This window comes from Aulostomus chinensis, chromosome 21 (assembly GCF_037954235.1).
Source record: "Aulostomus chinensis isolate RoL2024-O1b breed Wild chromosome 21, RoL_Achi_v1.0, whole genome shotgun sequence".
NCBI lineage: Eukaryota > Metazoa > Chordata > Actinopteri > Syngnathiformes > Aulostomidae > Aulostomus > Aulostomus chinensis.
Window position 1 is genome coordinate 7031757 of NC_141340.1, and position 17229 is coordinate 7048985.

The 17229-nt window shown below is 44.1% G+C and overlaps 2 protein-coding genes across 4 annotated transcripts; one reads left to right on the forward strand and one right to left on the reverse strand.

The window, feature by feature from the left end:
- Positions 1–1140: 1140 nt before the first annotated feature.
- Positions 1141–8325, reverse strand: nsun6 (NOP2/Sun RNA methyltransferase 6). Of its 3 annotated transcripts, none has more exons than XM_086190897.1 (12): positions 8025–8325; positions 7693–7803; positions 6818–6973; positions 6621–6718; positions 6006–6112; positions 5780–5933; positions 5122–5203; positions 4910–5029; positions 3873–4017; positions 3646–3791; positions 2261–2386; positions 1141–2193 (listed from the first exon to the last, which is right to left on the reverse strand). In XM_086190897.1, the coding sequence occupies exons 2-12, from the start codon at positions 7765–7767 to the stop codon at positions 2014–2016; spliced, it is 1389 nt and encodes a 462-aa protein (XP_086047023.1). In that variant the 5' UTR covers positions 7768–7803; positions 8025–8325; the 3' UTR covers positions 1141–2013. The 3 variants fall into 3 exon arrangements, with proteins under 3 accessions (XP_086047023.1, XP_086047026.1, XP_086047024.1); XM_086190900.1 differs by having other exon boundaries at positions 6621–6715; positions 8025–8301; XM_086190898.1 differs by having other exon boundaries at positions 7929–8060.
- On the forward strand, positions 7991–17225 carry arl8 (ADP-ribosylation factor-like 8). The gene is made up of 7 exons (XM_086190902.1): positions 7991–8264; positions 8718–9204; positions 11656–11716; positions 11796–11943; positions 13715–13798; positions 13929–14080; positions 15243–17225. Exons 2-7 carry the CDS (start codon positions 9159–9161, stop codon positions 15289–15291), a joined length of 540 nt encoding a protein of 179 aa, XP_086047028.1. The 5' UTR covers positions 7991–8264; positions 8718–9158; the 3' UTR covers positions 15292–17225.
- The last annotated feature ends 4 nt before the right edge of the window (positions 17226–17229 follow it).

Sequence of the window (17229 nt, forward strand, 5' to 3'; positions counted from 1 at the left end):
GGTTTAATTAATTACTAATAAATGAAAGTCGCATCTCCAGACCAAAAATTAGTCAAAGCGCGGCCGTTATTTTATGATCTTGTGGCCTCAAATCCTAGGAACAAGTTACATCTCCTGGCCACAAATGTATGAAATTGTGGGAAAAGGTTTTATCTTGTGGCCACAAATTAATCAAATTGCAGGAACGTTACATTTCTTTTGTCCCTCTGACCACCCCAGGGCTCCGTCAGGTTTCTCCCGCACACCAATGTGGTGTCACACCTGCTCTGTAACAGGTACCTTTTACGCTGGTTTCCACAGACATGTTATTTCATGATCATGAATTGATCTGGCGCTCCGGTCGACGCGCTCTTCCCTTGTTTACAACCACAATCCTCGACCGTCTTTGGTTTTGCCTGACAATTGTAAATATAAAAACTCCCCTTTTTATGCTACATTTGTAGCACAACAGGTTTTTGTTTTTTTTTAACAGTGTACATGTTTATGTACATAATGCACAAATGCAAAGAATAAAAGTTGGCGACTTAGGGTTGATGCTGTGGAGAAGAATTTGATGTGTTTTTTTTTCTCCCCAGAAAGACACAGACAGGAGGAGGAGCAGGAGGGAAGCGGTGTCTATAAATAGTTTTCTGAAACTCTACTGAAAAATTGAGGTAGACTCACCGGTCTGCCTCCTGAGTCGTCATGACAACATCGACGTGAATGACAATACCGAGGGGTGTGAATCTAAAAAAAGGAAGCGTCTTCTCCACACAGACGCTTCTTAAAATAAATAAATAAATAAATACAAATCAAACACTCCCGTCCGGAGAGGCTGCCACTCCGGAGCTGATCTGATGTCAGGATTTTCACGTTAAGCAGACAGGAAAAAAAGAAGAAGAAAGAAACCAAAACCCTCGCCAGTGCTGTTGTTAGTTAGCGGAGAAAATGTAGAGAAAATGTTCATTGTGCAGATGTGTGGACGGACTGATAACTCTGGTGGTTTCCCAGGGGGACAGAACGCTGCCTGACAGGAGGCTGAGCCAGATGTGTAAACACTGCAGGAACAAATCTATAAATCACTCTAATGGACGTGCATAATTCAGTTTGCCCCGAAAATAAAACTAAATGACATTTTGAGTTTTATGTAAACCAAACGCAAAGATTTAAAACAAAACTTTATTCATACAAAAGGATTTTTTTCTTTTTTTTCCCAACAAATACAAAAATAATAAAATAAAGGGTTCATACAGTTGTGACCAAAAACCTTCTGTAGGGTGAAAATGGCAAATTCCTGGCCTGGAAATGACCAGCGGGTTGGACCGCATGTGTTCCATTCAAGGTTGATTTAAAATCTCTTATATATTTACTGACTTTACCACGTGTCTCTGTTGTATGGAGCCGTGTGACTTGTGTCCTTCATTTAAGTTTATTGTTGATTTCTGTTGAATTTTCAGAGAATTTCAGGTCATTCAAATTTGTGTGGGAAATAAATGTGTGTGAACTAAAATAACTGTATAACTATATTTTGACTGGAGCAAACACTCTGTGTGTGTGGGGGGGGGGGGGGGGGGTCCTCGGTCAGAACGCCCCCTCCAACTTTCAGGCAGCTAATTAGACGTCTTGCTTGTGTGCGCTGCTACTAAAAGACACTAAATTGTTAATACCTCTCATGACCTCTTTCCGCACGCTACTTCCTGCTCTACGCTGTCACCATAACAGCTGTGTCGTCACTGTTGTTATGGCAACGCTAGCAGTGCTGCATTTCCCACTACTCATTCACTCTATCTCCACGTGCCCCTCCCTCTCTCTCTCTCTCTCCCTCTCTCTCTCTGCCCTCGGTGTTTATAAAGCTTATCCCTACATGGCCCGCAGTTTTATAGAGCAGCTGTTAAAAGGCAGATGCTGTAAACAGCCCAGTGAGTGTCTTTGTCAACACTCCTCCGTCAGAGCACACACAGTGTTGGAAGATAAACACGAGTGTTCCCGTGTGAGGTGACGGTGTGTGTGTTGAAGGAAAACACGGCCCTGCAGTCAGGTTTTTAAGAACTTGGCGATAAAAAACCCGATAGAATCCCCGTTGGCTCTGCGGGAGAGGGGGGCCGTGGGGTCGATCTGGTCCCAGCTCAGCTCAGGGCTGAACCTCTGGAGGAGGCGGAGCTGCTCAGGTGACAAACTGGCTCCTAACATCCCCTCAGCGCCGATGTGAGGCTCCTGCAGAACGAGAGCGTTGGGAAGGTGTCGCTAGATCCCTGCTGGAGGCGGGCGTGAGGAATCTTACCTGAGGCTGAAGCGTGAGGCAGGGGAAGGTGTCCAGAGCCCACGCGACCTGCTCCTCGTTCTCCGCCAGAGTCACCGTGCAGGTGCTGTACACCAGGACGCCGCCTTTCCTCAACAACCGCACCGCCTGCAGTAACACACTGGAGTGATTTATGTCTTCACTTCATAAATACATAAAGAGCTTTTATGAACTTGTCACGTAATTCCAGTCTGTCGTATACAAGCGCTGACACACACACACACACACACACACACGTGCGTCTTCCATCTTATCGTTCTGCAGACTGAGTAACCTTCAAGAAACACTGCTGATAGAGCACAAGGTGTCACCGCGATGAAGGATCTCCTCTGCGTCCAATCTAGTAAATAAATCCACCTTCAACCACGTGAGTTTCTGTTATTCCACATTCGCCAGAGAAGATCCCTCAAATTCAGTTGGGAATATAAAAATCAAAGATCTTATGTATAGAAGCCTTGTTGAAAAGGACAGAGGTCACACTTGGGACATCTAAGGTTGTTTTACACAACTGAACGTCCCCATGTCAAACTTGCTGTAGCCGATCCAAACTCCAACACAAAACAAGCATTTTACAAGTTGTTCATGTTGTCTTCTTGCTTGACAAAGCCTGAGCTGATGCTTTCTGCAGATCAGCATTATGATGTCGTCACTTCAGCTTTGTTATGATTTTGATGGTTTGTCGCAGTTAATTCAATGCAAAATCTAAGTAAGAAGTTCTTCAGCAGTGACTGACAGATCGCCGGACCCTGCGCTGCGATTATTGCCATTATTATCAAAAGCATACACGAGAGCGACCTTTGCTGATTGTATCGTCACAATACATGGAAAGTCAGAGTCACCGAATCCATTCAGAGAAAAAAAAAAGATGTAAAAAAGCATCTAAATAATCTGACATTATCTCCATCACAACATCAGTGCATAATTCATGTAATGTTCTTTCCTACAAAATGTTCTTACATGCTTTTTTTTTTTTTGCCCTTGTTTTAGTCTCGGGGGGGGGGGGGGGGGCCTGATGCCTCTCCTTGTCGCTCTTGTTACTGTCACCCAGGCTTGTAAAGACTTTAATGTTACAAGAGGTACAAAGTAGATGTCAGGAGCAAGGAGGGATTTAAACAACTTTGCTTTCTGTCTGTAAGACTAAATTGAGGGCTAAAAAGTCCTAAAACATGAAAGAACAAATGCATGAAAATCTCCTGTGCTGTTGTGCTCAGAGATGAGAGCAAGTTTCACTCTCCTTGAAATTCTCCAGCAGGCAGCAGTATAACTGACCTCATGCTGCCACCTGCTGGTCAGCAGGAGTCACTGTCAGTATGAGGCGACAAAACAGCAAACTGGTGACATAAAGACACTTGACAAGTGAAACATACGGCGTGAAATAACTTGCGCTGCAGCGGCTGGTAGGAGCAGATCTCCTTCAGGCTCCAGGAGCACGCCATGCTGGGTCTCTGTCCGAGGCCGCTGCAGGGGGCGTCCAGCAGGACCCGGTCGAAGCTCTCAGGGGGGAACGGAGGACCTGGAACAGAGTAAGAACTGAACTATCCACCCAAGTATCCTGGGAGAGCTCGTGGATAAATAGTCAGTGTGATGATCTCACCTTCGGTTTCGGGGGCCGGGTCATCGCTCGCAGCCTGAGTGCTGTTGAAACTAAACGCTTTAATGCAGCGTAAATGCAACATCTGAGCGTTTCGATGGATGAGGTGGATCTTACTTCTCTTCCTGTCCAGGGCCACGACCTCGCCCTGCGGCGCACACACAGACAACACCGATCCGTTCCACCCACTAGCAAATCCTTCTCTCATGAAATTAGGCAAAATATAAAATCATAAATACTTTTTTTTTTTTAATTAGGGGCTTAATATTTGAATTAGAGTTTTTTTGGACAGGCAGACACAAAACATGACTAAAGACATCCCAAAAAAAAAAATCTATTTGTTTTTAGCCCAAAGTTCACAATCAGCTTTAGTTTTGGCCCTCCTGAAGCAAACTGAATGAAACATTTAAGAAATATTTTGACAAAGGGCTCAGTTTAATGACATGTTCTAATAAGCTGCTTAGAAATGAGTCATCATTAACCTTCCCTGTGATGTCATACAATAAAATATCTCTCCTTTTTTTTGGGGGGGGGGGGCTTTACTTCACTTTGTTGTTGAGCATAAAAGGCCTTTATTCGAATACAATAAAACATCAAAATCAACACCGTGAAAATGTCAAAACCCTTTTTAATTTTCAGAAATGAAGTGAATTATTATTAGAATTTCCAGTAGATTTCAATTGTTGCAGCACTTTTGCATTTTATTGGTTATTATTTGATTAGTTATTATTACATTACATTTAAAGTGGTGAATGAATTAAAGTTTGGTTTTTTTGGGGGCAAATATGGAATATACACAATAATCGTAAATATGTTCTCATAAGTGTAAAATCTCCTCAAACTACAAATGGTCTGTTTTCGCTGAGCTTAAAATGAGCCCTGGGTCCTCTTCCTCAGAGTCCTCCATGGACAGGAGCCCAGAAGGGACAAGAAAAAACTGCTAATAGCTAATTCTGCTATAATTTACTGGCCCAAAAGGTAACAGGTGGACATGGCGGTGTCATGTGATGGGAGGGGCCCTTGGTGCCACCTAAGCGTACCTGATCTCCCATGAGAGTGGCGATGTGGCAGGTTTTTCCTCCCGGAGCGGCGCACATATCCAGGATACGCTCTCCGGGACGAGGCCCCAGCACGTGACCCACCACCACAGAGGGAAGGTTCTGGAGACAGGAAATTCCCACACGATCACAAACCGAGTTTACTTGCTCATTTAATCAAAGACAATATTCCTGAAGGTAAAACAGATCCCCACCTGTAGGAAGACCAGGTCGGGTAGAACACCATCAAAGGAGGGACTCCGGTAAAGAGGCTCGATCATACGGACTCCGACACCTCTGGATGGAGTTGGAGTTTAATTAAATTAAATTAGTTTAATTTAATTAAATCAGCAAATTCCATCACATTTCAAACAAACAGGGGGCAGCAAATCATCGCGTTTTAGTAAAAAAAACCCGACTGGCTCCATATATACTAAATAAACCCTCCCAGCTGTAGGCAGAGCAAAACCATGGACTCCAACTACAACACCACAGCGACTCACTATCACCTCTTGAGGCTGAAAGTGGTATTTCAAGACTGACAGACTTCAGCTAGCGAGTTAGCACGCTAACCTAAGTAAATATCTCTGCAACAAGGCGTTGAAGTGTTGTCTCGTCACGTCACTTTACAGCAGCATAACTTTGTGTTCCCATTCAAATCTATCAATCTGAGAATTAGCAGATCATCGCACAGTTATAGACTGATTTAAAGGGACCGTCAGTGACTCTGACCGAAATGAGGAACTCGTTTTTCCTCATTTTGCAGAGATTAAGATAAAAACGATGCAGAATGGAGTCTTCATCTGATTAGATCATCTTGTTTTATCCTCGGAAAAAAATCCGATATTGTTTGAAGAAGAAAACCGAATCTACCTGGCTGGTTCACCTGCACAGAAGATGGCGGAACGGTCCTTTTCCGCAACTCCATTTCCCACAAACGCCTTCTTCCCCTGGAAGCTAAAAGCTCCACGGGTGCACTTTCCTTCCAAGTCAGAGAAAACCGACACCACATCTCCCACCTTCATGTCTGCGGTTTGATTTGATGGAGGTGAGTTGCCACAGTTCTTTCATTCGCTGTGATAATATTTGACTCTCTTACACTTTGGGCAGGAGACGATCCCCGGGGCGAACACGTGAGCGCCTCTCAGGACGGCGCCGGCGCACTGAGCACCGACCACCAGCTCTGAGCTGAGCTGCTTCACAGGTCTGACAGGACAAAGAAGAGACAGGCGTCCACTCAGCTCTCACACACTCCAGAACAGTGAACCACACATTCAGGAATTTTGTCCTGGATTAAAAACACTCCGGCAGGAAGGACGGAGCTGAAACAAGAGCTGAAGATACTGATATTCTTCACGGTAAACCAGGGCCTGGTTTTATCATTTCATCCTCTTTTTCCTCATCATTTTTACAACTCTAATCTACTTTTGGCAGGATTTTATTGGATTGCTGTCATTTAAAACAGCAAATATTTATTTGCACCTTCCATTTTTCTGCTTATTGCCTTTACATCTTAACCATCTTCTTGTCGTCGTCTTAGTCGATTCAGATTTCACTTTTCTTGTCCTTGATACTTCATCTATTTTCTCATAACTGCCATGTGTATAGTCTCTTGGCGTGATGTTTGTTCACGTCTCAGCTATGCTGGCGGGGTTGATGTTTTCACGCAGCACAATCGCATTTGTCTGATGTTATCGGGGCATTCCTGTCATACCTCGGGCCCTCGACGGGAAGCAGCAGAACATCTGGAACACTCGGGTGCGGAACGATCTGAACGGAGACGTCCTCTGCTGATGAGCTGCACAGCTGCTGCTTGGACGACAACAACAACAACACCACACTTCTGTACGAGCCGCTGACAACACCCCCCCCCCCCCCCTGCTTCAGTCCTGCTACGAGAGGAAAACTCACCCTCTTCAGCTCTTCTCCCAACTTGTGTCTGATCTGCTCCACGGGAGCCAGATGAGTGCTGACGCGCACGCAAGTGTAGGACGGCGGGTGTGACAGGCACAGCAGAAGCTTCTGGAAACGACGTTCGGCCTCCTGACCGCTGACGGCAGACAACAACTGTGCCCCGAAGAAATCAGGAAGCTGAATCATTAGAAAGCTTCCTGGATACAAACTGGTTTTATAAGCTTGTTAATACATTTTAATCAATTACATCCCACTTTGAAACCGGTCCAGCTTTCTAGCTTCAGCAAATGCAACCGAAACAAACATCTAAATATTAAATAATTTTCAAACATTTGATCACAAGGTGAGATTTTTCCACAATTACACATTGATGTGTTTGAAGGTTCAAACGGGTTTTAAAAGATTTTATTTGGTGATAAATTTACTCAATAAATAAACCAAGCAATAAGATTGTTACCTAAATGAAGCGGTGTATAAAAATTAATTACAAATATTGAATCACCATATTTTTTGTTTCGTTTTATCTTTAATATCTCCTGTGTGGCTTGATGGATTTTTATTTGGCTTTCAGGAAGTCACCTCGTGATTGGAAAAATTGAAAATCCTGTAAAAATATGACATGAATAAAAAAAAAAAAAACATCTAATGGCATTTCCAAAAGTTATAGGAATATTATACTTTCAAGTTTTTTTCTGGAATGTATTTGATGGGTCCAAGTCAGTTGTAACAACTTCAGACATGAAATACTTGTTGTTAAATGTTGAAGGGTGACAACGTTGTTAACGTGGTTGTGGTCAGTAAATCAGTTGATCGCTTCCACTGAAAATAAAGACGTTTGTCATTTCAACTGGGAGCAACACGTCAGTTCCCACCTCGTTGTTTAGGAAGACGTTCCTCAGGTAATCGGTGACCTCTGGCTTCAAAGAAATTCTGGGGAAAATCGACATGTTTCCGCTCTTCAGCCTGCACGACAACAAAAAGTCCTGCCAACGACACGAAACAAATCAACGTCACGATGACACGACTGCAACCAGCAGGAAATAAAATCTGATAACCGTTCATTGCAAGTCAGTACGGTAATCTGATGAGTTGACGTCATTCAACTCACCCGCCTCAGACGAACAGGAGTAACAACTCCCTGACAGCTATAAACTACCACTCACTTCCAAAATACAGCGCTATTTGCCTGAGTTTTTGTACTCACGCTTGTGCAGGCATCGACCGCGGATGTTTCGGCATGTCCTAGCACTACAACTTCCGTACACGTCACAACGCGTTTGGTCACACGACACTATCAACGCGTATGGGGTTTTTGTTACGCGCTAAATCAGAGACCGCGACAGCACAGGCACAGAGGTCATCATCTTCATCATCGTCATCATCATCACCACCATAATCTCTCAAAACCGAAGACACCTGTTCCAGCGATAGCGTCTGCAAAAAAGTAAGTGGTAAGGATAATTTCCTCAGCACAGGTTTACTTCAGTCGAACTGACATAATGATATTCAGTCATAAAGTGACCTCTTAAAGGTATCAAAGTAAAAAAAAAAAAAAGAAAGAAAGAAAGAAAAGGAAGGAAGTACATTTCTTCTTTGAGCAGACCTTGTACATGTTTGAGATTATGACCAACGTTGATGTTTGGCACATGAATGCACTGGGGCCTATTTTTTTCTGATAACTTTTTTCAAGCATTCAAAAATACAGTTTTTCCATTTTAGATGCAACAGGATAAAAATAAAAAAGTGCATCCAAACGCAATATAATGATATTCAGATTATTAAAGAAACAAAATAAGTTGACATGAAATATTATTTACTCTATTATTTTCCACTAAATTTCTACTTGGTGTGCATGCACAATTTGCTATTAATTGATTTATTTTTGCTGAAATTTTAGCTTTTTGTTTAATAAAACGCTAACCCCCACGCCGTACGTCGTGACGTCAGCACGTCACCGGAAGGTAACGGAATAGTTGGGACTACATTCCTCATCAAGCCGCTGCCAGCAGCAGAGAGACGCAGCTGCCGCAGAGAGAAACAGGTCCACACGGTCTGTGGAGGCTTCACCGACACCGGAGACACTCCAGAAGAAGTCTTGTGTCCCCAAACCGGGTTTTGTCCTCGTGTTAGACGCGCTCTTAGATGTTACCGGGGCGCATGGAGTCCGCGTTGAGACGGCCGGCGAGGTGTTTTGCGGATCAGAGATCCTCCAGTTAGCTAGCCGCCGCCGCCAGCCAGCAGCCACGAGAGCGGCGGAGCCCGCTGCTGCTGCTGCTGCTGCTGCTACCTCTCTACCGACGGACGGACGGACCGACGGACATTCGCACCAACTTCAACAATGGGCCTCATATTCGCCAAACTGTGGAGCTTCTTTTGTAACCAAGGTGGGTGTCAGTGACATTTAAAAAAAAAATAGTTTTATCTTTGCGTCTCTCTAATCGCTCGCTCGCTCCTCTACCGAGGATAACGTTAGCCCGTTAGCATGAAAGTGAGCAGCTCGAGGCGTTACAACAGATGAGAAGGCTCTCGAGCCTCGTATCGGAAGCGTGACCTCGGTTCTGAGGCTCCTCTCTTGTCTCGACTTGCTTGCTAGAAAAGTAAAGATGGAGAAAAAAAACCGATAAGCAATTATGTGTGTTGTTCTGTTACTCGGCGTGAAGTCGGAGCGAGTTAATCCTCCTCGTCATCGAGTTGTCAGTCCTCTTTACGGACACACAAGTTTTCCTTGACTTTCCGCAGAGCTGTTAAATGTAAATACTACCGTCCAGATGCCGTCTTTCTGCAGCCTCAGCACTTACTTCAGTCCCTCAAGGGCACCTAGAAAACCGTGTGTGTAGCAGTATGGATAGAAGTAGTTCTTATGCAGAGGGACTCACTGACAGGCTTGTTGTGACGTCTGGTGGTCAGACGCTTTAGAAGATCGGTGTGTTTTTTATTTTATATATTTTAAGGGTTGAAAAGACGTCTGGGGCTGAGGTCAGGGTCAGAGGTGTGTGGTGATTTGAATCAACTCTCGTGTGTGCAGGAACTTGTGTTAGTCCCACTTTACTCATTCCAGTCAGGCTGATATACCGGCGTTTGCTGTATATTTATCATCCTACATGTGCCAGTTTTGACCTTCTTTTTCATTCTACATTTTTAATTTACTCAACATAACTCAGAAAATAGTTGCTTGGGATGAATAACTACCATTAAGTTAGGAGAACTACTTTCGAGGGTTACTGCAAGAACATATTTGTGTGTGTGTGTATAAAGTTTTAGCTACTTCAGTATGCAACGTCACTGTTCCCAGTGCGAACGTCCATGATTTTAAATATTCATTTATCCTGCCTTTGTTTCATCCTCTTTGCAAATGTTTGACAACCACATCTAACCGTATCTTAGGTATCATTGCCACCAAATAATAAAAAAGAGACATTTACGGGCAGGATTTATCACTGTTGGAATTGTCTTGCTTTCTAATGTCGGTATCTACATTGGTCGCGAAGAATCTTGTATCGATCGGGAGCCGCTTGTTTGGTCCCTGTGGTCTATTTCCATCGTCTCCACTCGCTTAACAAGATTACAGGCGAGTGAGTGAAATTGTTTTGATACAGATTAGTAGCTAATTGCATGTAATCAGCACATTGTAATTAGATCACTAGAATAGTAATCAGATCCACTGTTGTGCCATTGTACTGTGCTTCTGGGGGAGTGTGAGACGTGTTGCCTTGATCCTACATGCGTCTACTGGGGAAAACGGTGCATCAAATGAGGTATTTCGGACAATTTGATCCAATTAATCATTATTTTGCGTTATATATGTCTAGGCCTGTGTGATTGCCGTCAAAATGACAATTATTTAGGTCATATTGAGGGGACTTGGCGCAATATAATTCAAGTTTAAAAGTAAATGAGCAGGTTAGAGGCCAATGTTGTAATGGAATTAAATGAAGGTAAATTGCCAGCTCTGCTGATCTTCCTCTCAACATGAGCATAACTCACTTCAAAGCAGTCTGATGCAAAAGCCACATAAGACTTGCTGTAAAAACACTCCTTTCCTTGTCTTCTTTCCTTTAAAACAAAAAAATAAAATCACGTGTTTGCCAATGAAGAGCCTTATTTTGAAATTTGGCCATGATGAAAGCTGAATGAAACCACGACCACATTCTGTGTAGCAATTTAGGATCATGGCGGGGAAGCTGCTTTTTCGGAAGCAATAGACACGCAACACCCTCCAAATGTCAGTGTGGTGCACCGACACGGTCTGAATGAGGAGCCCTCTGACCAGACTTCCTTCCTCCCCGACAACCAGACGGGCAGAGGAGTCAGGACAGTAAAGAGGGAAGTCCTAGCGTCTATGTGTCAGCTGGGATTCTGTCTTGAGCCTGTCCTGTTGGCCTGCCTGACCGCCGCCAGCTGTGCTCAGCATTCATGAATGGCCAGAAGTCCCTATAGTTCCAACTATACATGGATAATGAGGTCAGGAAGTTTTGAGGAAGGACATAATGTCACCATTTTTATTATTATGAATAGGCTGCAGTGAATAGCAGGAATGTTCTGGAACCCAACCACCCAACCACATGTTGTGCAGCGTGATGAGAGCTCATGACTTAAAGGCTACTTTTTGGAAGATACGTTTACTTGTCCTCTCGCCCTGAACCAGAGGAATAAAAATCCCCTTTATCTCTTCTGCCTGTGCAGGAGGTAGCTGAGACCCTCGGAGACCAGCCAGTGCCACTAACATCGATTGCGTTAAGCTCGCTAGAAGTTGGCCAGTTCTTATAGGGAGTCAGCAGGTGCTCTCAGCTGTTTATCTTCAGTATCAGGGTTAATGAGCTACATTTGTTTTGCAGAGCACAAAGTGATAATTGTGGGACTTGACAACGCAGGAAAAACCACTATACTCTACCAGTTGTAAGTAGTTCTACAGCTTGAAACTCCACGAGTGTTGATCCGAACAAGAATTGACTCTTTGATTCTCTGTTTGCTCAAGTCTGATGAACGAGGTGGTCCACACATCTCCCACCATCGGAAGCAATGTTGAAGAAATAGTGGTGAAGAACACGCACTTCCTAATGTGGGATATCGGAGGGCAGGAGTCCCTCCGCTCCTCCTGGAACACCTACTACTCTAATACAGAGGTGAGAGAACTCCTGTTACTCTTTGCTTCTCCTAGCAGATGTTACTGAGCAGCAGCAGCAGCGGTGGTGGTTTTCTTCCTGAGCCTGGCAGCTGGTGTGTTTGTTCAGAGCACAGACGGCAGTTGGGGCCGCCCAAGTCAGAGGTCAGGCTTCCAACAAAGGGGCCTGTCTGAAAAGTGAGCGAGGGTCAGCTTGTGCAGGTTTTCAGAGAAGGAAAGGAGAATAAAAGAAGCGTCAAAACGGGCAGATGAGGCTTCTGGAAACCCCAAACTTGACTTTAATGCATCAACAGACACATTTGCAGTAGTTTTCCACCCATTTGCTCCTTCTACAAACACCATGTGCACATCATCTGATATTCAGCATGGGTTTAAGCCCCTGTTGAGTATTCAAACCGGCCACAAGTAAATACAGGGATGCTGTTGTTTACACAGGATCTGATTCCACCACTGCGGCGTAGTGAGAGCGCACGTCACTGCTGACGTTTACGTACAGCAGAAGCTAAACAAATAAACCTAACAAATGGGATTGCTTCCTGTGAGAAATTCACTCAGCATCAGTAAATGCATGTTCTACCAACAGTGGAGGGATTTTTAATGATTAAACCATAGAGCACGAATGGAGTATTTGTGAACCTTTTTAAATGGTGGTCAAACAAAACAGCTACCCAGGGGTCTCAGCTACAGGTTTCTTTTTCTCCTGATTTATTTTCAGACGATTCTAAAACACTGAAACTGATAAATATGTGATGAAATTAGAATATAAGGGCAGCCAGAGTTGGTAGTACAACTTTTATGGCACTGATCATAATGTTTCAATGCAGTTGAGAATCAAAAGATGCTTTGTCATGTAGCTCTCCGAAGTAGCAGTTTTTTTGTTATATAAAACTGTTGTGAGTGAAGGACAGTCGACATGCTGAAACAAACTACGAACGAGAGTTGAAACAGACAAATGAAGTTAAGCCACATTTGGAGAAACTAAAATGGGTTCTGAAACAGACGAATCGGTGTCAAAGATATCAGTGGAAAGGATTCTCAGCCCTGAGAGCTGGACAGTGTGTGACACTTATCTGTACTATTAAAATGTTCCAGCATCATTGCATTCAAAGCATTAAAGTGGTTGTTTATGGCTGAAAACCATACGGGGGCACTGAGGCTGAACGCTAAATAAAAATTCCTGGATTTGCCTGAGATTGTAACGAATCCATGTGCACAACTGCAGCAAGTTTAATGAAGACACGGCGTTTTTTGGCGATCCTGCTGTTGACGGACAGATAAAGAGTAACCACATCAGTGGTTGGTGGTCGTCCCACAGTGCTAAAGTACTGGAGCTCTGTCAGACATGCTAACACGTGGACTGGTGTTGCAGCAGCTCTGCCAGACATGCTAACACGTGGACTGGTGTTGCAGCAGCTCTGTCAGACATGCTAATACGTGGACTGGTGTTGCAGCAGCTCTTCCAGACATGCTAACACATGGACTTGTGTTGCAGCAGCTCTGTCAGACATGCTAACACATGGACTTGTGTGACAGCTGTGCTTCCACCGGCTCGTTGTCCTGGTTTGATGAGAGTCTCTCACATCTCTACCAAAATGAACGTGCGCTTGGTCTTTTGTCATCCATTGTCTCTGTCCCTCATTCAGCTGGGGCTATTAGCATAGCAGTCTCCAGAAGCCTTTGTGAGGCCTCGGGCCCAGAATTAGCCACCCACTGTTAACTGTCCTTTGTAAAGTGGGAGCTGGGTGTGATTTTTGCCTCCTGCTTTATTACAGTTTGTCATTCTGGTGGTGGACAGCACAGACAGAGAGAGGCTGGCCATCTCTAAAGAGGAGCTCTACAGGATGTTGGCTCACGAGGTAAAACTCCACACATGTTGCCGTGACGCCGTCAGGACACGGACCACTCTGAACTAACTGTTTTGATTGGGCGCTGATTTTCCCACCATGCTTCAGGGTTGTGCTTGATCCTCCTCTCCTCCGTTCTCAGGACCTGAGGAAAGCAGCTGTGTTGATATTTGCCAATAAGCAGGATATGAAGGACTGTATGTCTGCAGCTGAGATCTCCAAATACCTCACCCTGAGCTCCATCAAGGACCACCCCTGGCACATCCAGTCCTGCTGCGCACTCACAGGAGAGGGGTAAGACTGAGATGTCCTGATGCTTTTGATTCTGAACTTAACATCAGTTCAAGCAGTAAACTTATAAGGAAGCCAACAAGATTTTTTTGGGGGGGGGGGTGCTCTTATTTTGCTGTCTCCGCCAGAGCCTGACTTGAAGATCAATACTCTTCTCTGTGAGTGTGTCAGGGAGCCACACAGTCTGGTTAGTTAGCTTAGCACTATGAATGGTGGTGATTAGGAAGTGTTAGCATACATCCGTCACAGTTGTCAAATACACTTTTCTTCACAATGGTCTTCATCTTATTAATATAATATTCATTGTGAAATAACAATATTATGATTTGACACGGTGCTTTAAAGCTTTATCCGACGAAACAAAACATTTGTTGATGACTAGAAGGGTGACTGTTATGAGTTGTAAGAGAGGATGAGGACGATTACATGACAAACCAAGATCCTCAACCTCATCCGTTTGACCTCGACGAAGGTATGCTAACATCTCCACCCACTACCATTCATTGTGCTAAGCTAACCAGCCGTTCTCTGTGGGCCTCGGCTCCCTGATGCACACGCAGAGGAGAGGAGGGTGTCTGCCTTCGTGTCTGGCTCTGGAGAAGACGGCGAATGTGTGTATTTCTCAAAAAGTTTGCGTGCACCTTGTAATTCAGACTCCACCCGGCTGGCAAGGAGACGTTGAGGTGTTTTAATGTATTATCTTTAAGTAGGTTATAATGAATACCACATTCCCCATGGGGAACATCGGCAGAGTAACACGAAAACCATTATTCGGTCATCAACCATCAATCATCCCAGCCTTTACATGCAAACTGAGTTATGACAGAAAAGTTCACATCTGTATCACATCTGTAGAGGGAGTGTTTTTGCCAGAATCTGATCAATCAGCAGAATCTCGTGAGGCTCAACAGTTCTTTGTTGCATAGTTGTTTTGAAAGGCTTTGATGTATTTACTGTGGATGGAATCTATCAGTAGTGTGTGTCAGTAGTAATAGCTGTAGTTAAAATGATGTCGTTAAAGCTTCCTGGCGGGTGTAGATGAAGTGAACGCATGACTGGACAGGTTGCTATGACTCTTACCAACCACCGGATGTCACTGTCTGACATATGGATGTGCAGAGAGCATCTTGTTTCCGCTGACACGTCCTCCTCCTTGTTGTTGCAGCCTGTGCCAGGGGCTGGAGTGGATGACCTCCAGGGCTGGACTGAGATAGCCCCTCCTCCACCGTCGACAGCCTGACTACCTGCACCACCCATGCGGTGGCACAACAGCTTGTCCTTACTGGTTTATTGTTCCTTTATTTTTGAATTATTATTTTTACTTTTTTTTTTTTTTTTTTACTTACAAAAGATGGCTGCTGAACTCTGCAGATGATGTAAAAGACGTGGGGGACATTGGCACGAACGTGACTGGTGGTCACAGTTGACTCTGTCACACCGTGTCAATGACCAGATTGACCTGGAAGCAGCTGTTGCTTCAGGAGGAAGAGGAGGATTCCAGCGTGAGACGGGGCTGCGCTGGACCGATGATTAACACTACAACACACATATCATGTTATATTGCACCATATTGTATCGAAGCGTGCCATAAACGCCGCCTGGAAGCCCCGTTCAGGAGCATCTGGTGCAGCTTGATGACTCGGTTTTTGTCTGGGTAAGAAGTTCAGGTAACATTCAAAGGGATCATGACTTGCTCGCGGTATTGTTCGACCAGCCTGGACAGCCATGGCGGTGCAAAGCTGTGTTGCACTGAGCTCTCATTGGTTGGAGTTTTACACAGTAATGTTCTCAAGACTTTTTTCTTTTCTTTTTTTCCTCAGCACAGCTCTTGATATCTGTTACGTTCAGTTTCATAAGCTACATTATTGGTGGATCGTCTCTCCAGAATTTATTGGTGCTGCATCAAAAACGTTGTCGAACCTGAATTTCACCTCTTCTTTAATGTTGAGCCTGTACTTGCATGTTATTAAGACATATAGTCACGCTGTTGCCACGGTAACAGATTATTTTCAGCCGTTCATCTCGCAAACACTATTTCAAAAGCAAGTACAAATGCTCGGTTTTAATAACAGTATTTTAAAATTTAAACACTATATTGTGTCAGTGTTGCTTTATGGATTTTATTTAATTTTAAATTTTGCTTTTTATAGACAATGCAGGTTAGATCTGTTTTGTATTACCAGGTAATTACTGCATTATAATAGCAACATTTCATGAATTTCCTGCAGCTGTTTCGGCACATATTCTGCTAAATTGACATTTAACAACAAACTAGAAGAACAAGTAACAAGTGCAAACCCCCCCCCATGGTATTGGTTTGTACCCTCGTCCCCCTTCTCGAGGACCAGGGTAGGTCAGCCTGACCTGGCCTGGGTAGGAACTCCTTGAACTTGCTAACAGATCTATGCATGAATCACTTTGAAACCTGTTGGTTTATCCTCAGTGACCACAAGGGTCACTCCGGGTCAGAGGAGGGGGTGCACAAGTTCTACAGAGCCCTGGGGGGCCCGCAGAGGGAGACAACAAAATACTCTGTGACCAAAACATAGTTGCTCAGTTCAGCCATTTTTGGTCACAAAATTTGACTTTTTACTTTTTTGAGGCCTCAAAATGTAAATTGTTTCATAAATTTAACAATTTGTCAAAAACCCCTCATGTAGCTGTGAAATATAACTCATTCCCTCAGTGTAATAATTTGGAGGCCACGTGTACGTTGTTCCCTCAATCTGCTGATCTGGTGGCTACATTGTTCCTTCATGTAGTTATAGAAGCCATTTTGAGGTTGCAAGACACTTTTTCTCAATTGAATTGAGAATAAACAAATTAAGGGAACCTTGAGGCTACAGAACCAGTGAGGGAACAGGTTCTGCCTTGCAGCTCGTCAATCTCTAGTCTCTCCGGGGTTCTGTAGGTTTGAACCAGGTGACGGTGGTCTCGGGTGGGAGTGCTTGCGGCTGAGTGTGTGTGTGAAGGTATTTACACACTAACAGGGTTCTGAACAGTGCTGCATCACAGGTGTCGCGAGTTTACAGCTTCTGCCTTGATCTCACAAAGGGAACTGACCTTATTCTCAGTGTGATGATGACGTGTCGTCTGGGTCATGTACTGTATTACGGTTTCTTCATTAAAGGTTTGTTTTGAACTAAGAGTCC